At 44.0% G+C, this 24885-nt stretch overlaps 4 protein-coding genes across 5 annotated transcripts; 2 read left to right on the top strand and 2 right to left on the bottom strand.

Annotated features, from left to right (window-relative positions):
* Positions 1–2787: 2787 nt before the first annotated feature.
* On the bottom strand, positions 2788–5706 carry rnf183 (ring finger protein 183). The gene is made up of 2 exons (XM_028980360.1): positions 5567–5706; positions 2788–4146 (listed from the first exon to the last, which is right to left on the bottom strand). Exon 2 carries the CDS (start codon positions 4092–4094, stop codon positions 3147–3149), a length of 948 nt encoding a protein of 315 aa, XP_028836193.1. The 5' UTR covers positions 4095–4146; positions 5567–5706; the 3' UTR covers positions 2788–3146.
* Positions 5707–7622: 1916 nt separating this feature from the next.
* dhx16 (DEAH (Asp-Glu-Ala-His) box polypeptide 16) lies at positions 7623–17871 on the bottom strand. Of its 2 annotated transcripts, XM_028979331.1 has the most exons (21): positions 17727–17871; positions 17030–17232; positions 16661–16902; positions 16345–16516; positions 16151–16207; positions 15599–15853; positions 15283–15522; positions 14495–14683; positions 14191–14301; positions 13987–14102; positions 13313–13523; positions 13082–13180; positions 12752–12904; positions 12539–12679; positions 12255–12417; positions 10542–10660; positions 9630–9697; positions 9392–9554; positions 8820–8981; positions 8152–8325; positions 7623–7975 (listed from the first exon to the last, which is right to left on the bottom strand). In XM_028979331.1, the coding sequence occupies exons 2-21, from the start codon at positions 17225–17227 to the stop codon at positions 7847–7849; spliced, it is 3162 nt and encodes a 1053-aa protein (XP_028835164.1). In that variant the 5' UTR covers positions 17228–17232; positions 17727–17871; the 3' UTR covers positions 7623–7846. The 2 variants fall into 2 exon arrangements, with proteins under 2 accessions (XP_028835164.1, XP_028835163.1); XM_028979330.1 differs by lacking the exon at positions 17727–17871 and having other exon boundaries at positions 17030–17272.
* Positions 17872–18725: 854 nt separating this feature from the next.
* On the top strand, positions 18726–22185 carry LOC114789729 (lysosomal thioesterase PPT2-like). The gene is made up of 8 exons (XM_028979045.1): positions 18726–18922; positions 19746–19899; positions 19998–20093; positions 20204–20311; positions 20403–20486; positions 20730–20814; positions 21792–21846; positions 21917–22185. Exons 1-8 carry the CDS (start codon positions 18788–18790, stop codon positions 22058–22060), a joined length of 861 nt encoding a protein of 286 aa, XP_028834878.1. The 5' UTR covers positions 18726–18787; the 3' UTR covers positions 22061–22185.
* A 379-nt stretch (positions 22186–22564) lies between these two features.
* LOC114789728 (lysosomal thioesterase PPT2-like) lies at positions 22565–24884 on the top strand. The gene is made up of 8 exons (XM_028979044.1): positions 22565–22855; positions 23328–23481; positions 23556–23651; positions 23738–23845; positions 23919–24002; positions 24218–24302; positions 24384–24438; positions 24520–24884. The coding sequence occupies exons 1-8, from the start codon at positions 22649–22651 to the stop codon at positions 24658–24660; spliced, it is 930 nt and encodes a 309-aa protein (XP_028834877.1). The 5' UTR covers positions 22565–22648; the 3' UTR covers positions 24661–24884.
* Position 24885: the final 1 nt, after the last annotated feature.

Here is a 24885-nt window from a genome sequence, read left to right as displayed (position 1 = left end):
CAAAGAATGCATTTTTAAAAAAATGTTTATCGTTTTTAATCAAGAAAGGAGTGAAACTAACACTGACCAAATAGTTAAAATGTAACTCAACCAGTGTTGATTCTAATCAAGTTATGTTCAAATATGAAATAAGTGTTAAATATTTACTTTAACTCTGGAGAGTGTTCAAATCTACTTTGTTGGCGTTAATTCAACACTGAACTTTTTGCTGTCTACTTACAAATACAGTTACATATATTGGTTAAAGAGAATATACGCTCCCGAATTTATCCAAAATGCTATTAGTGTTTAAGAATTCTACATGTTTCTTTCCAATAATCTTCTTAACAGGCCTGTAATTTGATTAGTCGCTTTATTTCATTTTTGGAATATGGGTGGATGACAAAGAAAACGCTTATGATGCGCAAATGGTGAAGATGACAACTTTAAATTTAACAAAACACAATATGTTACAAATCACTGTTTCTCTATGAATATGAATATTGAGTAACCATTCCCGGACATGTGTCACATCAGGCCGTACTGTTAGAACATGTACATTTTACGCCCTTATCCAGAGCGACGTACAACGTGCTTCCATGTTACAATCAATGACGTGATCGAGCGATTAGAAGTCGGTGGCGACGACGCGCGGTCTTCTGCTCAGACGGGACGTCCGGAGACTCGCGTCCCCGCCGCGGCTCGTTCCTGCACACAAACGTTCAACCACACGGCACAGCACATGAGCGGCGGGACCGTCCGAGCGTCCGTGCAAATGTTCATTCGCGGCGGCTCGGCTCCTTTACCGCGTCTCCGCTCCGCCTTTCGGGCAGGAAGCAGGTGAGAAGGTGCCAGCCGCCCACGAGGGTCCGGCGTGGACGCGCCGCACGGTTACGCGCAGGACCCCGGGCAGCCACGTTTCCAAAATGTCCCCGACGCTCCCGGGAGGCGGCGCGCCGCTCGTGGCGAAGCGTCCGGCGGGCCGCGGCCTTGTGAACGGGTCCCACCTGAGCGCGACCCTCCTCCGACCCTCCTGCTCCGGCCGCGCCCCGCGGCCCAGTCCGGGGCTGTACGCCGCGGCCTGCTGCCGGGCGAGCAGCTTCCCCCGACAGCGCAGGACGGAGGACAAGGCTGCCGCCGACGGAGCGGAGGCCATGTCCCGTCGCCCCGCACGCCTGGATCCTCGGAGCCCCGAGCCCACCCTGCCGTGGCGGTGGGAGGGCGAGTCTGGAAGGTCCCGCTCGTGTAACCGCATGTGTGGCGAGTCTGGAGAACTACAGAGTCGAGAGACTTTGAACCAAAACGTGGTCTTTTTTTAACAACTGAGAATTATTAATAAAACAATAACACACACAGCACAAAAAAACGTAACAATTCCCGGCATGTTATTTTCCTGACAAGTTAGGCCTTTTCAGGGCTCATAGTTTTGTAAACTCACAATTTACAATAAAGTAAAGTAATAAAGCACGCAGCCATGAACACACTGTGGCAGTTTAAACGTCGTCGCTGAAAAGATCTAGAAAAAAGTAGTATTGATTCTATATTTTTTCAACTATAAAATGTTACTATTAAAGAGTGATGATGGTACAAAAAGTCAAGGTGTTGCTGCCATTGTCACTCCTTATTACACAGTGAAGTGTGTACGTATGAGGGGCCGTTTAGGAAATATTTCAGACTTTTGTTACACAAAAGCACTTCTGACAAGCATGCATTTATACTACTGAAAAATCACACACACAGATACAGGTGAAATGGACACGGACACACACACACACACACATATATATATGACACACATGTCAGTATATCCGGAAGGCGGTTCTTGGATTCTTGTTCTATGGATTTTTTACTGCTCTCTCCCTTCCTGGCTGAAGACTCTGTCTCCCGACCAGCCACAGTGCCCATAATATGAATATTTAAAAAAAATTCATTTGTTTTTTACTTAGCTCATTCCTCTGAGTTTTGGGCCAATGTAGACATAATACAGTTATTCACGGATACACTGTGATCTGTTGAGACGATAGCGGGGCAGCGGTAGCCTAGAGGTTAAGGAAGCAGCCCCATAATCAGAAGGTTGCCGGTTCGAATCCCAATCTGCCAAGGTGCCACTGAAGTGCCACTGAGCAAAGCTCCGTCCGGGCGCCTGTCATGGCTGCCCACTGCTCACTCAGGGTGATGGGTTAAATGCAGAGGACACGTTTCACTGTGTGCTGTGCTGCTGTGTATCACACGTGACGCTCACTTCACTTTGATACAGAGAGAAAGAGAAGGGAGAGCAGAATGTCTCTTTTTTTTGTCTGGTTCCATGCTTCCCTTTGTGCTGGAAAGTGTGAAAATGCTTTGTCACTTGTGTAAGCGTAATTTAAAACACCTACCTTGCATAATTGGAGCATAACATGCACGTCCCGCAGTCATGAATTGCCTGCGGTTTGCTTACTGTAATAGTTTTGCCCTCCTCCGGCTGCCCTGGTGGGGCCGAGGGCAGTACACTCCTCACACTGCAGTTCGTCGCTATCGCCCCCTGTGGCACGTACTGGCATCGCGTGCTATTAGCACGCCTGTTGGTGAACAACGCCTAGATGTCTTTGACGTAACATTCTTTTGACTCTTTGATCGTCCGTTTTGAAGACATTTTTGAGGTGAACTGTTACAGGGCGTTGCCTGCGTGCTGCTCTATTCAGCGTCTCACTGGTTCATGTAAGTCACTCTGGATAAACTTTTTTTAACATGCTGTGAGGAGAGCTTTCTGTAATCATTTACCCCAATAAATTTTTTTTTTTACAATAAAACTTACACAGACCAAAGTAATTTCTTTCCTCTACACTGTCCACCATTTCATTTAGAAACATGTTCATCTTTCAGATAAAATATATATTTATACATTGGTAGATAAGGAAGTGAAACATTTCATAAAAGGACAGGAAGCAACATTGCTACAGTGTTTCATAACCTCTCATAATACAGATTCCAGTCTGTACTCAGTAGTGTGATTTTCAGAGTTGCATCCTGCACCTGCGAGAGACCGCAAGCTTGTGTACATTCAAAAGTCCCGGCATAACAGGCAGCAAGACAGACAAGCGTCCCTTCGTAAGAGGTGTTGCAATTTGAGGCCTCTCGGCTGGTCACATCTTATGATTTCTCTGCTCAGAGCTTAACCTGTAAACATCTCAGGGTTCTGGATGTAGTTCCTCTGAATGGGGCCGTTGAGTGTAGGATACAGAAGGGCCCCCGGCTGGCCCCACTTGGTAGTACTGCTGCCTAGGAATCACCACGAAGATGAGAATTCCCACCAGCATCATCACCAGGGCGACTGTGATGATGACTGCCACTGACGCGTAGTAGCAGCGGTTGGAGGCGAAGACGAGGCGGAGGCGGCTATGCACCCTGCTGGGTGGGCGCCCCACGTCCACGCTGGTGACAGGCCGGGGGAGACCCATCTCCACGTCGGCCACCGCGCCTTGCCGCTGCGCCTCTGGGTGCTGCTTTTGCGACACCGGCAGGACCGTTTTGCTGGTGCTGTCGGCGGTCAGGCCCAGCTCTGGGTGCTGCTTCTTCAGCTCCAGCTTGCCCTTGCTGCGCTTGAAGCGCACAGACAGCGCCCGCTGCATTCCGGGTGGAAGTTTCTGGAAGACGTCCTCGTTGTTGTCCAGCTGGGGCAAGTCGCGGCCGTGCGGGAGGCTGGTAAACTCGCGGCACACGGGGCACGAGAGGTGCTGGAGCTCGAGCGAGCTGACGTTGATGCGCGCCAGGCATTCCAGGCAGAAGGTGTGGCCACAGGCCAGGACTTTGGGAGTCTTGAAAACGTTGTCATAAGTGCAGAAACAGATGGGGCACTCGGTGTCATCGAGCATGTTGTCATTGTCCGCTGGTGAGTTCCTGTGGCCACCCCGGCCGTGGCCCTCAGCGCTCCTGCCCCGCCTCCTTCTCTCTCCTCCGGAGCTGCGCTCCCGACCTCGCTCCCTGTAGCTGCCCTCACTACTGCGGCTCCTCCGCAGCGCCCGACTTCCGCCTTTCTCGCATTTCTTACTGCTGCCCTTGGCCTTCTGCTCCTGTGGCTGTGGCTTCACGTTGGACGGCAGGGACCCCCTGGCATCGTGGTCTGTGGCGTCACTCATGGTGCACCGGAAAAACGAATCAGCCGATCGTTGAGAGGACTTTCCAGAGAGCCTGCACACAAACAGACACATGAGAGGTTTCTGGTAGGGTGGTAGTAGCCTAGTGGGTAACACACCCGTCTATGAACCAGAAGGCCCAGGTTCAAACCCCACTTACTACCATTGTGTCCCTGAGCAAGACACTTAACCCTAAGTTGCTCCAGGGGGGACTGTCCCTGTAACTACTGATTGTAAGTCGCTCTGGATAAGGGCGTCTGATAAATGCCGTAAATGTAAATGAAGACTGTCACTAGTGAGACTTTTTAGCTGCATTCAAAATCGTATTCGACATAATAAGGTTTACGAATGCAGAAATGTAAAACCGCTTGAGAGTTACGGGTTGGTTAATGCATCTTGAACATATTGTTGTGTCTTTAGTAATATTTTTTCATATTCGTTTCAGACTCCTTTGTGTTTTCAACCAGCCACCCAGCGATGGAACCTAATCCAAAGTATTAACCCAAATTCCTTCCAATTTCTTGCAATGTGACACCCAAGATTTTGACCTTTGTGTCACTCTAAATGAAAAAAATATCGGGATGATGCTTACAGCAAAGTTGACAGGATTCCAAAAGGTCAGATCAACTTGCGGTTTTCTATTATAACTTTCCTCTTTGTCAACCAGAGTTTCTGTAACAATCACATTCCTCAAAATGGGCAGAAAATTTAACACGTAGGTGTCCTGTGGAATGCCATCTCTCATGCAACCCATTTATTTCAGGTCATTTCAAAACTTTTGTAACACAAATTGTAATTAAAGATGAATGGGTTATGAAATAAAATGATACAGTGCAATTTTGTTGAAGAGATATGCTACAAGAACTGTGACGGTTTCATGAAAAAAAGCAAATTCTGCAAAAAATATAGAAAAACTATTTTTTGCTGATCTGTACAGTAAATTTGCATTGAATATGTTTTTGCAATCAGGATTTTGGAAAGTGTCTAAACTCTATCAAAATCTACTAAATGCTGCACAGAGTGACAAAAGAGTACACCTAACTGCACCTACAAATCTAAATTCTTTTTAAAAGAATTGAGGAAATACCAAGTATGTAAAGCTGCAGATGTTTGCTTTTGCTGTCAAGCCAACGAGTGTCCAGAACCTGCATTTCACCCTGACCAGTTGAGTAAAAGAGAAGTACAGACTGATGCTGGTTTTTGCTTTTAAAGCAACACTAATGTATTTGCCAACTCGAGTACATGGGGATAAAAGTAGGGAAAAGGGGGCTCTTGTTTGTCCGCGTCAACACCAGCAAATCAATGATTCGCCGCCGAAAACCACCTTCACCAAACTGCTGCCAATAACATTAATGCAGTATATCCTCACGTGAACTTTTTCTAACCACCTTGGTCTGGTGCCATACATTTGCCTATACATGTATATACATTATATGCCTTTATACATTTCGCTTTAAATCCGAGGGCATATCTACCTGGCTGGGGTCTGGAGGAGGGGTGGCACTGCTCAGCCTCTCTCCAGCGACGCCGGCACCTCCACTGCCCCAGCCTGAAGCCCGAATGCGCACCTATCTCTCTCCCTCCCGCCTTAGTTCCTCCTTCGCTCACTTCTTTTGTCATGTTTTTTCCTGCCCCCTCCATCTGTGGTGCTCGTCCTATATTTCCTTCTGACAATATTCCTCCTCCCACCTCTCTCTCTCCCACACAGGTCGGACCAGTTGGACCAGTCGCTGTGGTATTCTGAGCTGCTTGGCTCCTAGTGATGGAATAAATTGCATGTGTAAACCCTGTTTGTGATCAGAATTGACGAATCACCGTGATACGTCCCCTTGAAAAAGATTAAAATGGTCCACGCAGTGTCACTGCGAAACATCTCGGTTAAAAAAAAAAACACACATTTTAAAAGAGACCTAGATTTTTTGGAGTATTTTGATAATGCTCAGGGAAAATGTTTTCCAGTTCTGTAAACAGAAACCTGTCCCTTTTTTTTGACTTATCAGATAAGGGATGAGATAAAACAGCTCTTAGTAAAGTTTCCCTGAAGTGGAGCATCCAGATTTGCCTGCAGCGTCACAGCCGGTCTCGAATTCCCAGGCTGGCCGTTTTATGGAAAATCCTAACATTTTTATGTAACCCGTTGCAACCTTGTAACATCTGAGATGTAGGTGGACATGGACACAATAGTTAAATAACCTCCAAAGCTGTCATCTCATTGCAAAGATTCAGGGAATCACAGTGTGCAAATTTTAAATGAACATGACAAAGGACACAACCACACAGTGCCGTGTGTGTGTGTGTGTGTGTGTGTGTGTGTTCAGACCTGCCAGAACCAGGCAAGGCCATGCATGACCTTCCTGAAAACAACCTTCCAACAGGAGAAGGATGTGAATACTAGTTAACTAGTTAACACGCAGCACCACAACACTTCCTCATTTCACGAGGCAGCCAGGAATACATCCGACTGGACACACACTGCTCCTTTTGTCCATCTACTGCTGCTCAGTGAACGTCCGGGATCGTCACGTTTACTGGATGCTCGAGGCCAACTGCTCGCCCTGCCGCGTCCCTCCACCCAAAGAAAACATTTCGCTCGCGGCATCAGATCTCAGAACACTGGCAGGGCGGGTTGTGTTGCCGTGTGTCTGGGAGCTGCGTCATGGTGACCGCGACAGAGAATGTAGAGCCGTCCAGCTCCTACATTTAAGTTCATTTGGTTATTTTGGAGTAAAGGACGTTAAAAGGTTCAGTCTTGAACTCGATTTGAAACGTACCTTTAAAACAGGGAGAGGGGAATGTATTCTGCATTCAGACAGGCCATACAGTCTACTGAACGACTAAAGGCTGAAACAAGCTTTATACTACAAAGCTGACACAGTCGAGTGGAAATATGTCGTCTGCCAAGTGTGTGCTGCATTGTTGGAACACAAATAGGTCAAAGGTATTATTAGCCATTTACAGACATGGACCAAAGATGCTGTTGCTATTTTTATATTGTGATAGTAATAGAGTATTCATTTATTTGGTATTCAAAAAGTTGAATAGTTCAAATGTCCCACCCCACTTACTACCATCGTGTCCCTGAGCAAGACACTTAACCCTGAGTGTCTCCAGGGGGACTGTCCCTCTAACTACTGGTTATATGTTGCTCTGGATAAGTAAAGGTTTATAGACCAATGTATGCCTATGCTGGATGAACACCAACAAATAATCAAGGCCGTGTGACATTTAATGACATGCACTTGCTTACTGACTCACCATTGAGCCTCGGTCTTCCTTTTGAAAAGGATATTAAAAAAACAAACAAACAAAAAAAACTGGTTTGGCTGCAACAAACGGCTTCAGCTCCGGCTGCATGGTGTTTGAAGTAGAAGCGTGGACGTGTTCCTCCAGTATGTCACTCATGCATGCGTGTCAAAGCGCTTGTCTTTACACAGTGCCCGTCATGTTCTATTTATACATTTGTATTTTGCATTTTGAATCTCTGACCACAATATTAATGAGCTGGGACATGGAACCAGCAGACAAAAAATGTAAAAAGCAAAAGATTTATTGTTCTGCTGAAGTAACACAAGAACATAGCAGAATCACAGGGAGGGAGGGTATTAAAAATCAGTACAAAAATACATTAGACAAAAGCCTGCGCAATTTATCTACAGGCACCACCGAAGACACGCAGAAGGCCCCTCGATCAAATAAACTCTTCCATATCTGCCGTCCGAACCAAAAAAAGAAGAAGAGAGAACGTCCTTCCTCTTTCAGCCCAGCTCCTCTCGGGCCTTGCCCATCTTACGAGGCATCTTTTTACTGCTGCTGTCCTCCAGCTCCTTACTCTTGTAATAGTGGGGAGCCACTTCCAACAGCCAGGAACTGTCGATCTCGATCACCTGTATGTGGCAAATATTAATGTCACACAATTTAACACCACATTTTTATACAAATTCATACCAGAATCCTGCCTTTCCAAACATGTTATGAATATTACAATACGATACAGTAAGATGATCCTTCATTAGTCCCACAAGTATATATATATAAAAATGTTATGTGTGTGTTGCCAGACCTGTCTCATGAACTCTTTGGTGGTGAAGACCAGCTCGTGGTAGATGAGCCATCTCGGCTGCTCCTCGAACAGCGAGCTGTTGGGGTGGACGTACACAGTCTGCTGGTGCTTCACCGTCTTGTAACCCCCTTTGCTTAGGCGTGCCGTGTGGTAGAAGTAACCAGCTGTCACTGCCTGTTACGGACATATAGGGATGAGTGACACGTCCATGCAGTCCAATAGAAGGAGTCAAGACTCGCTGACAGTAATTAACAGAATTAATCATAAAATACGTTTATTCTGCTCATCACGGCTGAAGTACGAGGAAACATTTTTACTACAGTACACTGCAGAAATAAGGCAAAAGGGGCCACTGAGGTGTTGTCATGCTAAAAAGATCAGAGTTAATCAGACATTAGAAATTCCTAAAGCACTAATATGTTACTGCAGTGTTTGAAGTATAAAACTGGACAAACACTAGGATTTAAAGAGAACTTAAATGGCTTTGAAACATGCACCACATCTCCATTAGTTCCATATGCTAATTAGCACCGGTAAAATCTACCTGAGGAACATATTTATAATTGTGCCAAATGAAAAAACACACACAGGCATGAAAAGGCTAATAAAAAGCATCATTGCTGTGTAGAGCATTACTGAGCTTGTGTGTAAAGGCGTGAGCTGCTGACCTTGCGAATCTTCATGTTGTCTCCATCGGCGCTGCACACCTCCACCTCGATTCTGTCCATCAGGCCTTCCAGCTGCTCTCGCACGTCCCGAGCTCGCTTCATTGAGCGGAACTGAATGAAGTTCTCGTAGCACCACTGTGTGGAGTAACCGCTCTCCACCCACTGACAAATTGAGAAATATATATATTTTTTTTAGAACTTAACAAATTGTAATACAAATCAGACAAGCAGTTTATGGAGGTGGGGGAGACAAATAGCAAATGTTGTAATTCTAGCCTAACACAACAGTCACGAGAAAACCAAAGTAAACACAGAGCTCCCTAACCAGACAAACCCGACTTGTTTGACCATCTTCATTCCACACAAACGGACAGCGTCTTCTTAATGGGCAATATATGTCAAATGTAACACAACAAAATGGAGCACAGAAAAGTGAAGCACTCCTAACAAAGGTATGTGTGGCTGTAGGCTCAAGGAAAAAATATATATTTTGGCTAGATCACTGTCTGAAATAAATATGATTACGTAATTGCGTTCACTATCCCTTTCTGCACTCAGACACCCATACGCACTTGCGTGTAGACGTTGAGCAGAACCATGTGATCGCCACCCGGCACCACGAAGTTCATGCGTGCGTTGTCGGCGTGCACCACCTTGTCTTTGGGCCGGTAGAAGATGGAGTTGTTCACAGACAGCATGGCAGCGATGGTCAGCACCTCCTCTGAGCACTTGTACCTGCAGGACAAAGACATTGAGTCTAAACACACACACATCTATCAGCACGGCGCAGAATGGGCCAAGGTCACTCACTGTTCAGAGGCCAGAATCATTTTGCTCAGCATGGGGTCCACTGGCAGCTCCGCCATCCTCCTGCCCAGCTACAAGAGAACACAAGGAGGTGCAGTTAGTGAAAGTGAAGTGATTGTCACTTGTGATACACAGCAGCACAGCACACTCCTCGATCCGGCAACCTTCTGATTATGGGGCCGCTTTCTTAACCGCTAGGCCACCACTGCCCCAAAAGTTCAATACTAGGGACAGGCAGTAGCACTCATCATAACATCTGGCACATTTGTTTGCTGTAGAACACCATAAAACAACATAATTATATAATAACTTATATGATCATTATGAAGCAGGTCAAATTTAAAAGCAAAAGTGACTCATAGTGGGTCATACAGTTATCAAAGCAGATGAGTTATTTTCAATTGGAGACAAAAACCTTTTATTATCCATGTTCCCTACACATACTAGTGCGTGGCATTTTCACAATGATTTATAAAAAGCTCACAATCTCAAGACGTAAAAGTACCCTTCAAAGCAAAAAATAAAATATATATATATGTGTGTGTGTGTGCAAACTAGTGGAGACTAAATTAATCAGTCCTTCCTCTTAGACACTGTAGAGAATGTGTAGCATTTCATACTCATTGTTACGGTCCTCGATCGTAACAATTATGTCAGAAGGACAAAAACCTGTGTGCCTGCATTCTTGTTGCTAAATGCTGTCCTAATTATCATCAGTTATTATCTTCCTTTTTTATTTTCAGACTTGAATCAACAATGAACACTGGGGTCTGGACACACACACACACACACACAAAAAAAAACAACAACCTCGAAACACAAACCAGTCTTTTGGATACAGTTAAGAGGCAGAGCTGAGAAGGTTCTGCAAAGTACAAGCATTAATGCAGCTCAGATCAGAATAGGCGTGTTTACCTTGGTGAGCTCTCCCAGGTGGTTGAGGGCACCCAGGGCGTAGAGCTGCTCCAGGGCCAGCACAAGGGTTTCGTGTGGTGGAGGGTCCATGAAGTCGAAGTGGATGAGGTCGTTGATGCCTGTCAAAAGGGACCCCGAAAACGTTCAGACCATGTAGCAGAGAGGGAAGACACTTCAAACCAAATGGAAGGCAAATTTACATTTACAGCATTTAGTAGACGCTCTGGTCCAGAGCGATGTACATCAGTCCATTTCTGATCTTCACACCTGTACAGCTAGACAGCTAGATCAACAACTGCTGTTTTTACAGAGGCCATCAGCAAAGTTACACGTCACCATTGAATGCAAAGAACCTTACAATTGAAATCCAAAAGTACATCCAGTAGAATAAACATTAGTTGGGGTTTTTTTTTTTTGTATTTTGTCCAGTAGAGACTTCTCGATCATCTTTTGAAAATGAGAAAGGTCTCAGCCTCTCTGGTGACTTATCACAATCTTTCAATCAATGAATCAATCCATGGAATGAAGAGACATATTACATACCATATTGTTCATTCCATGCCATGTAAGGCTTGAATGGTTTTGTATAAAAATTACAGTGTCCCAGTCCCTGTGTTGCACAGTGGCTGCATTTGGCAGTTTTGCTGACCCAGATTCCTCTACAATGAGCAGACTTGCAATCTTGCACACTGTGTCATGAATGTGCTGGAGGTCTGCGTGTGAAGATTTTATGCCTCGGGCGATTACCGTGCTCCTGAGTACTGAGGCATGGCTTTTAAAATAGGTGAGACGACAAGACACCTGCGTAGCCAAGGCCAAATAACTTTCGTTTCAATTAAAACTGACTAATCAAGGAACACACACCAGGTACAAGCGTAACAGGCTACGTTTACGGTGTTGCATCTGTTAAATGTCCATTAGGAATACAGTGCTGCCACCTAGCATGCAAACATATGATGTATATTTATTAAATGCCTTACGAGTTATTTTTCAACATTACTTAGTAAAATATATTAGTTGAGCGTAACCCAGCCACAAGTGACAGTGTGCGGACTAGCAGACCGATTGATCCTCTGTGGCGAGCTCTAATGGGAGCAGCCGAAGGAAGAGGTAAATGTGTATTTATACACAAATACAGTAAAATATAATTCATTATTAAAACCTGCTGTGACTGTTAATCAGAATATATGTCTCCGCATTGTTTCTGATTATTAAAAAAGTTAAATGGTAGGGTGAGTACCTTTCATTGTTATTCTGTTTAATGTGGATGACTAGGGAAAAATGTATGGAAATTGCTTTTCATTAGATGGCATCGATACAGAATGTAGATTGTCAATAGCTTCCATTAAATTAAACCTGAACAGTGTCAAAATGAAAAGCGGGAGGGACACTCGTCTTAACAAGTTATGAAACTTCTTGGACCTCAGTAGGTGTTGCATAATATATTAATTTGATGACACTTTTACCCGCAGACTGAAAGGAGTGTGGGTTTTTCTGAGAAAATTGGGTTGATATGATCTAAGCATATCCATTTCATGCTATGTACCCGATCTGGCTAAATATTATGAGAAAACAAATTGTCATGTAAAAAAGTTTAGCCAGTCAAAGGGGTTAAAAAAAAAAAAAAAATGTTGAGACTTCATGCCCAGTCCTGCCCATTGCAATCAGGTAAACTGAGAACAATATGATCAGAATCTGGAGCAAAACACTTACCAAGACTCTTGAGTAGCAGCACCACATTGCCAAGGTTAGTTCTCTGAATTTCAGGAACTGTCGTCTCCTCCATCTCGTGTTTAAAGGCCCAGGCTGTATAGAGACGGAAACATTTCCCAGCAGCCACTCTGCCTGCACGTCCCGCACGCTGATTTGCTGATGCCTGATATTTAAGGCAATAAGAAGTTTAAAAAATGATTTTTAACGCTGTTATATGAAAATATTAAGATTTATAAAAATATATATCACTATTATATGAATGCTTAGAAACAATAATATGTTACCCGTGAGCAGGGGGTGACTATGAGCGACTCCATGCCCGTCCGGGCATTATAGCTCTTCTGCTTGCAGAAACCGGGGTCAATTACATAAATTATGCCGTCAATTGTCAGGGAGGTCTCCGCAATGTTTGTGGCCACAACCACCTGTTGAAAAATGAGTGTAAGAAAACACGACTACGGTTTGAGCGCCCTCTAGTGGTAAGAGGTTTCCCTGACCTTGCGTGCCCCTGGTGGAGTTGGGTTGAAGATCTTGGCCTGCATGTCAGATGGGAGGTTGGCATAGATGGGCAGGACGATAAGCTCAGCGATCTTGGAGCCGAGCCGTCGACATCTCTCCTGTAAAAGCTCACAACACGCTTCAATCTCCTCCTGAAGAGGGGTGGAAACAGGAGATCAAACCACGACACTTTACACATTAATATTGCTATTTTATATTTTCTGCAAAGCTGATCTGACAGGAAAATGTGTGTTCAGGTACAGGTTCTGATTGTTTAAGGGATTCAATATGAAAATGAAAGCTGGCATACATTTAGCTTTTTCACAAACCTGCCCAGTGAGAAACACGAGTATATCTCCTGGTGGTTGTGTAACATGGATCTGCAAGACTGACACCACACACGCCTCCAGATAATCTGCCTCTGGGGCCTGAAGGGATTTGGGAAAACAGGGAAGCATGATAAGAAAGGAGGCCAAAGTCAGGCATGGCTTTCTCAAGGTTTCAATCTTTCACCAACTCTTCCTACCACGTCAAGATGAAAGCTGATCTCCTTGCTTTACCTTAGTGTAGTAAATGTCCACAGGAAAGCGCCGGCCTGGGATCCTGAACACGGGCGCGTCGTCAAAAAAGCTGGAGAAGCGTTCCGTGTCCAGAGTGGCACTGGCCACCAGCACTTTCAGGTTTGAACGGAAACGAGCAATGTCCTTTATCAGGCCAAAGAGGATGTCGGTATGCAGAGTTCGCTCGTGGGCTTCATCTATTATTATCACACTGAAATAAGAGTAAAGAAAAACTTTTTTTCCTGCAACCTAAAACTTTATTAGTAGGCACCTAAACCTTATCAGTACACAAACAGACTTTTGTACCAATTGTAGGCTTGAACGTGCATGAGTCTTTTAATTACCTCAGGGTTCTTACACATTTTTACATGACAATTACTCTGAGGCAAATTTTCATGACCATACGTTCTCTGAAGTTGGCAAATGTGGAAAAAAAGTAAAATTTACCAAAATACTAAATTAAATTCATGACAGCCCTGAAAAGCTTAGCATAATCGGCAGTGTTTCTTCCTCCAAGTTTGCGGCAGCCCAAGCCGAGTAAAATGGACCCAATCAGATTCGAGCAGAGATAATCTGCTGTAATTTGCATGATTTAAAACTTTTGTGCAGTCTTACAGAAACTATGTACTTTGTCAATCAGATTTCAATGACTTTTCCACAACTTTATATGTCACCTGTAACTGGCAAGGTCCGGCTCTGTGAGGAACTCTCTCAGCAGCATGCCATCAGTCATGTACTTTAACACAGTGCGCTCTGATGTACAGTCCTCAAATCGAATACTGTAGCCAACCTGGGACAGAACAGACAAACAGTAGGTAACAGTGGCGTAGCAAAGTGGTGGGTCTCATATTCAGAGCTGAAGTGTATATCCCTCTTGCCTCATTCCCCAGCTTGACCGCCATCTCTTGTGCCACCCTGGCAGACACAGACATGGCTGCCACTCGCCGAGGCTGAGTACAGCCAATCTTCATTCCTCCAGCAGTATAGCCCTGATATACAGAAAGAGCAGACCAATCAGAAGACACCAAACACCACCACCAAACAGCGAATTATAGAAAACATATTCATAAAAACCTACTCTTTGCAGGGCTTTATAAAATGTGTAAAACAATGATTGCTTTATTGCACCAACAGTAGGGTCACATCGGTGGTTCAAGTGGGAAAAGGGCAGGTGTCACACACCTCCTCCAGGAGATACTGAGGGATCTGGGTTGTCTTCCCAGAGCCTGTTTCCCCCTCAATGACCAGGATCTGGTGCTGATCGATGGCGGCCAGCAGGTCCTGACGGTAGGGGAAGACTGGCAGACTCCTCCTCACTTCCTGGATGGACTCCTTCTGCTTCTCTGCTTGGGAAAGCTGTGGTTCACTCTCCTGGTGTTGAAATGATAACATGGTAACACGTTTTTTAAAGCATGAAGCAATTTTAGACAATAAAACACTACATAACTTGTATGGGATGACACAATTTCCCATATAAGGAAACGTCCCCAGCTAGATTCAGATGTCTGATCGTGAAAAAGTATTAAGGTGAGTAAAGTACCAATAAGCCTAGAGACCGATTTCATTTAAATGTGGGACAATTTTAATAAATCAATTAACATAAAATGTACATTTGCAGCATTTAGCAGGCAGTCTTGACCAGAGTGATGCACATCAGTACTTGTAGTTTTAAATACAAGAGAACCTTGTATTTAAAAATAGCCGTAAGCAAGGATTTTCTTTTGTAATATATGCTGATCAACAATTAACGCATAAATATTTCAATATTTTACAACATACCAAGCAATTAATAATCTAGTGTCATTAAGTCCAGCGGGGTTGTCAGCCATAGCTGGTCTCACTTCAAAATTGGATGCTTGCTCAACATTGCGGCTTGTTCTGCCTAATTCGTATTTGATGTTACTAATAATATAAGAAAATTATAATTAGATAATTCAAGGGGCAACACCCTGACAACCCCCCAAACTTACCTTATCAGATATTGTGCCCTTCATGGTGATGGCATTGCTAACAAAGCTGATCATCTCCTCCTCCTCCAGGACCAGCTGGTACTTTTCTTGCTCTTCCTTCAGCCGCCGCTCCCGCTCTTCTTTGGCGCCAAAGTGCAGCGTAGCCGTGGCGACACGGGCCTCCTCCCAGCGACCCTGTTCCCCGAGTACATCCCGGGGCATTTCCTCTACCTCCAGCTCCAGCTCGCGCTCAGGGATGTTCTAAAGAACGTACACTGGTTTATAATGATGCTTAAATAGAATGTTTTTATCAGATAGCTGTGAACCCCAGATCTACCTTCCTCCTGATCTCCTCTGGCATGTAGTAGCGGTTCTTTCTCTCGTCTGCCTCCTTGGCCCCAGCCTTCTTGTAGTCACGTGCCAGGTCACGCAGGGTGCGTTTGTAGTCCAGGCTCTTCCTCTCGTGGTCCGTCAGCTTATCACCAGAGAACAGGTACTCTTCGTCAGCAATCTCTGCCTCCAAATCCTCCAGTTTCTCCGCCTCACGCTTCTTCAGGTAACTGAAACGTGACTGTTTCCTTAGTTCAGGAATCTGAGGAAGGAGGCCACATGTTTGAATATACCATCATTGTGTGCACTGAGTACTGTGACAAATATTTTCAGGGAACTCACACAGGCAACACAATTAGAGACGCCAATCTACATCGTGTGTACTACAATGCAGTATAGTTATTAATATTTTCAGTAAACGTACTGTACAGTCACTGTACATACATACATTCTATTTGAACATAATTGTATTGTAATGATGGACATAATGGTAGTACTCAAAAAATCTAGAACCACTGGTCTAAAACAAAGAGAGAAGTGAATTTTTATCCCATCTTGCCATTTTCTTTTGGTCCTCCTCCGCCATCTTAAGCCTCTTCTGAGCCTCCTCGTATGCCTGAAGGAAGAAACAACCCCATTTTGACCTGACGGACATTCAATCAAACCCTTGAATGAAACTTTGCTTGGAACGATGATCTGTCGATAACATCACAATGATTTCCTACTTCCCCATGGCGTGAAGCATTACCGTACCTTTTTGTCAGTCCTCTCCAGGATGTTTCGGGTTTTGTCTTTATCCTTCTGCTTCACACGCTCTGCAAAAGCATCCCTCTCCTCCAGGTCTTGTCGCCGCTCTCTTTCCTCCTTCTCCCATTCCTCCTCTTCATCCTCCGCTATCTTCTGGTCTTTAGGGGACACTTTAGTACTGCATGATAAACAACTGTTTAAAAAATTATGCACTTACAAATTAATTAAGCAGTGCCACCTACAAATATGCCAGCAAACACTGACAAATTAAGATTTTTTCAAAGACTGAAAGAGAAAAGAGAAGATTGTTTTAGTCACTCACCTCTTTTTCATCTTCTCCTCATCACTGGATGATGGGCTCGCCTCCCTTTTCTGTCTCAAATGTTTCCTTTTCCTCCCTTTGTCCTGCTCCTTGGCCCGTTTTTCCTTGCCTTTTTCCTTGGCTATATCCCCTTCACTGTCACTGTCCTCCAGTAGAGTGTAGGTACGGTTCTTTCGCTCAATTTCCTGAACCTGACGCTCAAGTGCTCTGGCTGGTTTCTCTGCCACCTGTTTCCGAGGAACCTGTAGTAAACATAAAAAAAGAAAAGTTTTCCTTATGGCCAATGCGAAGTACTGATCATAACCAATTATTTTTTGTGTCATCATATATTTAAGAGCTCAGGACTAAGCACAAAAAAAGGGAGGGAACCTTTTCATAGAGTTCCTGAGCAAACCCAAGGACTCTCTGGTCAATGTCGATGGTGCCTGTCTGCTCCAAGCGTGATACAAAGTCCTGCGATCCCGACGACTTCCTCGCAAGGCCGATCATGAACTGAGCAACGTAGCGGTCACTCAAGCCCAGGATGTCGTGCAGGCGGTCGTTCACCCACTGCTCCAGGTTTGCCATGATAACTGGGCACAAACAGTTTTTTTTCATATTATGATTACAACAAAATACGGTTGATGATTGCAGCCAATTCTCAAGCACACAGCCGACAATAATTGGTTAATTTTGCCATGTGTATCACTTATGTCGTCTTTCGTTGTTCAGTGCTGCGCGATATTTGTGCGGATCTGTGAAATGTGGCTTCAATGATACACGTTGTACATCTTCACAGCCGCACAACGCGCCGCGCCTGACATCCTCTGACAGCTACGTGGCTAACGCTAGCACCCCTCGTCGACGTGCGCTGGATTCACATGCATCCACGAATATAAACCCACGGCTTCTGCGGCCAGCTCAGAGCGCTTCGTTTAACCCGGTTTAGAGGTTATAACGCTGTTATTACCGAACACGCGAGACCGACCTGAGTAGGACGGACAAAGTCGCGTCGGTGACGCGCGTTCTACGCATAAATCTCACTTCTACTCATAGCTCGTCGCTTTAACAGCTGCTAACCACTCACCGCCCTTCTGGTTAGTTGCAGCACGACGCGAGGAGCGTTTAGGAAGCTATATAATGAATAAAACACATGCTGGGAAACGAGAGAATGTCGAGCCGACGCTCATGTTTTGAACGGCGCGTCGTGCCCACCGGAAGCGAACGTACCACCGAAGAAGAAAAGCGCGCATGACCGTTTGAATCCGCCTAGAAATGCATTCAATAGATGTGCCCGCGTCCTAGAAATACAGCAATTAAAGCGAGAGAGAAAAGAACTTTCGTACATGTACAATACAATACAAGTTTGGACACGCCTTCTCATTCAATGTAATTTCTTTATTTACATGACCATTTACGTTGGTAGATTCTCACCGAAAGCATCAAAACTATAAATGAACACGTGGAGTTATGTACTTAACAAAAAAAGGTGAAATAACTGAAAACATGTTTTATATTCTACTTTCTTCAAAATATCCACCCTTTGCTCTGATTACTGCTTTGCACACTCTTGGCATTCTCTCGATGAGCTTCAAGAGGTCGTCACCTGAAACGGTTCTCCAACAGTCTTGAAGGAGTTCCCAGAGGTGCTTTTGGCCCCTTTACCTTCACTCTGCGGTCCAGCTCACCCCAAACCATCTCGACTGGGTTCAGGTCCGGTGACTGTGGAGGCCAGGTCTCCACTTTTTGTTAAGTACATAACTCCACATGTGTTCATTCATAGTTTTGATGCCTTCAGTGAGAATCTACCAATGTAAATGGTCATGAAAATAAAGAAAACACATTGAATGAGAAGGTGTGTCCAAACTTTTGGCCTGTACTGTATAAATAAATAAGTGTGTGTGTGTGTGTTATTTCGTTACTTGTTTGAGTGTGAGATGGATGAAGAGCAACAGGTGTTTTCTCCACTTTCACGGCGAGACGCGAACCTTGGTCGTGTGAAAGGTGTCCGCGTCTCCCTGGATAGGACGCGATATTAATATTAATATTAATATTAAAAGGCACCGGTCCGGCGCAGGAGGCGGCGTCTCGCGTTCCTCTTGTGCATCGCGGGGATTCCTGCAGTAGTAAAGTAAAGGAAGAGCCGCCATGAGGAGCGTCCTCGCCGCGCTGGCGCTGGTCTGGGCTGCGCGTCTGGCCGCGGGGTATAAACCCGTCATCGTCGTCCACGGCCTGTTCGACGGTCCGAAACAGCTGCACGCCTTGCAGGAGTTTATCACGAAGGTACGAAGAACGTGTGTGCAACGCATATGTAACGTATGTAAGCAGGAATGGCGAACTATATACACACATTTCAATATGCATTGTTACATGGCGCTACTGATAAGCATGCATTTTAATTTATATGTATATAATCACACTGTTTTTATAAAATATAATCATAGTAATAGTCATTTTAAACTGAACCACTTTTATTATAGGCAACATGAAAGTGAACGAATATTTCTGAATTGTGATGCAATGTCTGTTTTTTGACATTTTATCGTTGCACAGTGATTTGTCAGCCATCATTCAGCAAATATTTTCTCCAAATGGAATAAAACTAAATTCCTTTTATTGTCACTATACGCATGTATACACAAAATCAGCTCCTTTGGTGGAGATAAATGTGTAGAAAATAGTGCACGATACAATAATATGATAAGGGGCAGAAATTCAAGTGAAGTGTCAGCGTTATATATATATATATATATATATATGGGAAGAACTGATTCTTAATCATAAATGGAATGTTTGCAGGCGATTTGTAAGTTTGATATACAACTTTCATATGAAACTACATGGACACACCAAATAAATGTCATTTAATTGACCCATTTTTCCAATATTATTATAATAAACTAGGCAACAAACTAATTTGGAAATAGGTTTGTGTTGCTTTGTTCCCACTGTGAAAGTGAAATTACTGGGTTGCAAGTTTCCTCTTTTTGAAAAAGTGAGACCTCAAGGTGTGTGGTTTCTCTTTTGCTCAACCTTTTGGGGAGGAACTTCCTCATAAAGGAAACATAAATGGGTATTTTGTGTGTGCGTTTCATGTTTCCACCAGTCCCACCCGGGCACGAATGTATCGGTCATAGACGTGTACGATGATCTGTTCAGCCTGGAGCCCCTGTGGAAGCAAGTGGAGGGCTTCAAGAATGCCATCTACCCCATAATGCAAAGTGCCTCGGAGGGAGTCCATCTCATCTGCTATTCTCAAGGTCAGCGTCAACCATGGAGGACTACCTTATTATGCGACTGGTTACTGTTGTAACTAGTTCATAACTGGTTATGTTCTCTTTCCTTCGAATTTTCCCAGGTGGTTTGGTGTGCAGGGGCATCCTGGCCAGTCTTCCTGAGCACAATGTCCACTCACTGATCATGCTGTCCTGCCCGCTGGCTGGACAGTATGGAGGTTGGCATCCATCCGTTCCAGCGCATCCCTGCTGAACTTTCTGCTTCCAGGCGTTCAGCCTGATATCGGTGCAGATGAATGAAACTATTGTGTGCTGTGTTCTTTTTTAGATACAGACTATCTGAAGTTTTTCTTTCCTCACTTGTTGAAGTCGAAGGTCTATCACATGTGTTACACTCGATGGGGACAGAGAGTGTCTCTTTGCAACTACTGGAATGGTATAAAACCATTTCCTTCATGACTGTTGTGTTCTCTAGCGCTAAACAGTCTGTTTATTCTCGTGCATTTTCCTGCTTTTTCTCTCATCAGATCCACACCAGAGGGAGAAGTACCTGGCCAGCAGCATTTTCCTGCCCTTCCTGAATGGGGAGAGAGGACATCCAAACATAACAAGTATTTCAGCATAACTAAAATCAGTCAAGCACAGCATGAACCACGCAGAACTGCAGATTGGTTCTGGAGTCATACGTTGAAAATTAACAAATTAATTCAAATTTTCTACACAGCTCAACATGAGCTCAACCGGCAGTAATATGTGCATATTTTGTGTGTCTTAGTTTTAGATTTCAGTGACTTGTCACCAGTCCTGAACTCAATGTGTCCTAATAAACCGTGTCACTTGTTTTCCACTCTCAGCCTGGAGGGAGAGCTTGCTGCGTGTTAATAAATTGGTGTTGATTGGGGGTCCGGGTGATGGAGTGATCACCCCATGGCAGTCCAGGTCTGTTCACAACACAAACGTTTATATGTATTAGGAGATATGTATTTTTTAAAGACAATATTCTATTCTAATGCAGTATCAATAGTGGCCATTTATCAAACATATTCATGTTGCTGTATACCCTCAGTAATGTCTTAACAACCTTGGCTTTCTTATCCGTGCATTCGAAGGTATGCAGAAACTTTTCTGTTGCCATGAGTACAATCCACTTGTCTTTTACGATGATATATTTTCCTCTGTCTGTAAAGTGAAGTGAAAGTGAAGTGATTGTGATAGTAGCCTAGTGGGTAACACACTCGGGTTGTAGTAGCCTAGTGGCTACCAGGGTGGTAGTAGCCTAGTGGGTAACACACTCGCAAATGAACCTGAAGACCCAGGTTCAAATCCCACTTACTACCATTGAGTAAGACACTTAACCCTAAGTTCCTGTAACTACTGATTGTAAGTCCCTCTGGATAAGGGCGTCTGATAAATGCTGTAAATGTAAATGTAAGCAATCCATAACAAGAGCTTCAGTCATTATATAAAATAAATCAAAGTCAAAACAAAACAGTTGGTTTTTAATCTGTATGGTACAACGATATGGTCAAAAAATAGTTTGATTCCGTTCTCTGTGCCTTCGGCGCTACGCCATCTCTTCTTTTTCCCTTCATCTGCCCATGCGCAGTCAGTGACTTCCATAAGACATATAACCAAAACGCCATTAATCCCAGTGACTACTATTATAAATTGCACAAACCATACAATCACATAACCGTTAAGTTAAATACATAAAAACTAAACTAAACAAACACATTTTGGCTCTTACACCCTCAGTCTAACATGTATTGTCACACTCATAATACAACTCATCCACATAGAGCAGTTGTACTATCAATATAAATCCATCATATACAAACGTCATCATAACATTCATTTACGTTGCATGTTCTGATTTGTGTTGAGTTGAATTATCTCTGCTCTCTCCCCTCCTCTAGTTTCTATGGTTTTTATGACAAGAATGAACGCATTGTGCGCATGAAGGACCAGGATGTGAGTACCAGCCCTCCAACCATCCTGTTTCACGTTTGCTGTGCTGATGCCTGTGCCTTCGTATTTTCAGTGGTATGTAAAGGACACATTCGGGCTGAAGACTTTGGACCTGAGAGGAGACTTGAAGCAGCATGTGTATCCCGGCGTCAATCACACAAAATGGCATTCCAACTACACAGTGTACACTGAGGCCATGGAGCCATGGCTCACCTGAACACTCTCCTTCACATCCACATTGGTCCGTCTCTGCTCACACACATTTTACGCTTTTGCATTTGTTCTTGGTTTTGACAAATTTTCTTATATTCTTGCTAATGTGCTAATAAACTTATTAAGCAATTGAGTGCCCACTGTTTATGTCTCTGCTGATCCAGCAGAATCTTCAGCTGATTCAATAAATACATTAATTTACACTTAAATCCTTTTGCTTAAATAGATATGTTTGAAAAATATGAATATCTTTTTCCCATGAATTATTTGTCGTCATTGTTTTTGTTATTTTATCGTTCTTTTATCACATGCGGGACTGCTGACGTTGTTGTAATAAGCGTAGTGCTGGAGTGAAAGGACGCCGGCGTGGATCAGATGGTCCCTCTGCGGGGCTGAACAGTAAAACAATGACACCATTATAAGGGGCAAAGATCACGCTGAACGGCACTGAAACAGGACCCTCCCCGCGTCAAGCTTTTTAATTATGTCCATTTTGTGAGAGGATGGAATGTGTTGGGCAACAACACCGGAAAATCGGCAGAGAAGGCAGAAGTGAAGGTTTAAAATACACTCTGCTGAGGCAAGTTCGTTCATGAGAGGGTGCTCGTTTTGTCAACTGGGAGTATTTAAGCATGCAGACATGAGAGGTCATTCGGCCGTGTTTTGTGTGTCCAGCCTGTGTTCACTGCTGGTCTGTGTGTGTTGGTGGGAGGTCGCCGCCTATAAACACGTCCTGCTGCTTCATGGACTCCGTGACGGACCTCAGCAGTTCGACGACTTAATCACCTACATTTCAGAGGTAAGAGTGAAGACAACTCCACAGCCATCACATTTCCTCTACAATTTCTTTTAATTGCAATTAGTATATACTATTGTGTTAAACTATTAAATAATAGAAGCAATTTTAAAGAAACACAGCAAAACAGTGTGCATGTTTTCTAAAAAAGAAGAACAAAACACTCCAGAGATACAAATGTCTTGAAGGCAACAGCAAGATTAGGAAGCCTATCTTAAGGTTACTTATCTTAAAATGGCGTCTTAAACAACAATGGATGCAATTCTCAATAGACTTTTTTTGTCTGGTCTTTTTTTTTTACTCTTCAATCTGTTTGGCAGAAAATTTCAAAACACATACAGAGTAAGTGGACACCATGAAGGTGAAGGGATTTGTGGGATCATCAGCAAAACTGTGATATACGGGGTGCTTCCTAGGGGGAAAAAAAAATCTGGATTTCTTAATGAAGCATCTTTCTTCTTTCACAATCCTGTAGACCCACCCTGGGACAAACGTGACTGCTCTCGACCTGTACGATGGTGAAAAGAGCCTGGAGCCTCTGTGGGAGCAGGTGGAGGGATACAGGAAGGCCATCTACCCAATCATGGAAAGCGCTAAGGACGGAGTCCATCTCATTTGCTACTCCCAAGGTAACCGTCCTCCTCGCCCGTTTAAACAAGCTTCTGTTAGGCTGACCTGGTGTAAAACCCTTGGCTCCTCTCAGGTGGGATGATCTGCAGAGGCCTGCTGGCCACCCTTCCTGACCACAACGTCCACTCAGCCATCTTCCTCTCTGCACCGCTGGCTGGGCAGTATGGCGGTCAGTACAGATTTTTCCGGCCTGCACCCGCTCGTCTTAGAATTCCAGTAAACGAAACAATGTGTCCCTTTTGTCCTGCCTGTTAGGAATCTCCTCTCTGGATCACTGGCTGTCCAGATTGGCAAAATTGCTGGTTTCTATGTTTTGCTACACAGCGCTGGGACAGAGAGTGTCGGTCTGTAACTATTGGAATGGTGAGATGAAACTTTATTTCTTCATTGCCCTAGTTCGGAATGTGTTTCATTTAAATGCTTGTTTTTTTTTCAGACCCACACCATAGAAAGTTGTATCTGAAAGGTAACAGCTATTTAGCCCTACTGAACGGGGAGAAAACACATCCAAACATTTCAGGTACTAAAAATCCTTCATCCTGATCCTTGTATAGCGCTTTTTACAATGTGCATTGTATTTTAAAAGCAGTGCTCAAGGCCTATAGTGTCAGTGGTCTGAGCAAAAATGTGGAGGAGACCTTGAGAGGGGGCTCCTCTGGTCAGCACTGCATAATTCACTGATACCACAGCAGAATTATTGATAATCCAGATGACCCCTTGTCTCTTGTTTCCTAGAATGGAAAGAAAACTTTCTCCGGATTAAAAAGCTTGTGCTGATTGGAGGAGAGGATGATGGACTGATTACACCATGGAAGTCTAGGTCTTCCTAATTAATTATATATAATATATCAAGGACTGTGACTGGTTCATAAATTAACTGATCGCTCCATTTTTTCATCAGCTTCTTTGGTTTTTATGACGAGCAAGAAAATGTTGTTGAGATGAGGAGCCAGAATGTGAGTTCTGACTGAGGTTCAACTCCAGAAATTGAAGTTATTATTTAAGTGGATTAATGTCTGCCCTGTCTGACCCCCCAGTGGTATCTACATGATGTCTTTGGCCTGAAGACACTGGATATGAGAAAAGATCTGGTCCAGTGTCAGTTCAGTGGAATCGAACACATCAGATGGCCACATGTTCGTGAAGTTTATGACAGCTGCATTGAAAAATGGCTGTAAATGCCATGGAATTCCTTTAGTTTCTATGTGCTGTATGATCATTAATACCCACACTCATCTGAATTCTACCCTACTTAAATGTACTTTTTTTACACACATATGGGCATCGCTGTGCAGCAAGACCAGCGCATCAGAGAATCTGCAATTGGAATGGCAGTGCACAAAAACCGAAGCCTGTAAAAATGTGTACTAATCAATGTCAATAATAAAAAATGTTAAGAAAAC

The sequence above is a fragment of the Denticeps clupeoides genome, chromosome 5 (genome assembly GCF_900700375.1).
Source record: "Denticeps clupeoides chromosome 5, fDenClu1.1, whole genome shotgun sequence".
Classification (NCBI taxonomy): Eukaryota; Metazoa; Chordata; class Actinopteri; order Clupeiformes; family Denticipitidae; genus Denticeps; species Denticeps clupeoides.
The sequence above is the reverse complement of the archived record's forward strand: the minus strand, read 5'-3'. Positions and strand labels throughout refer to the sequence as shown.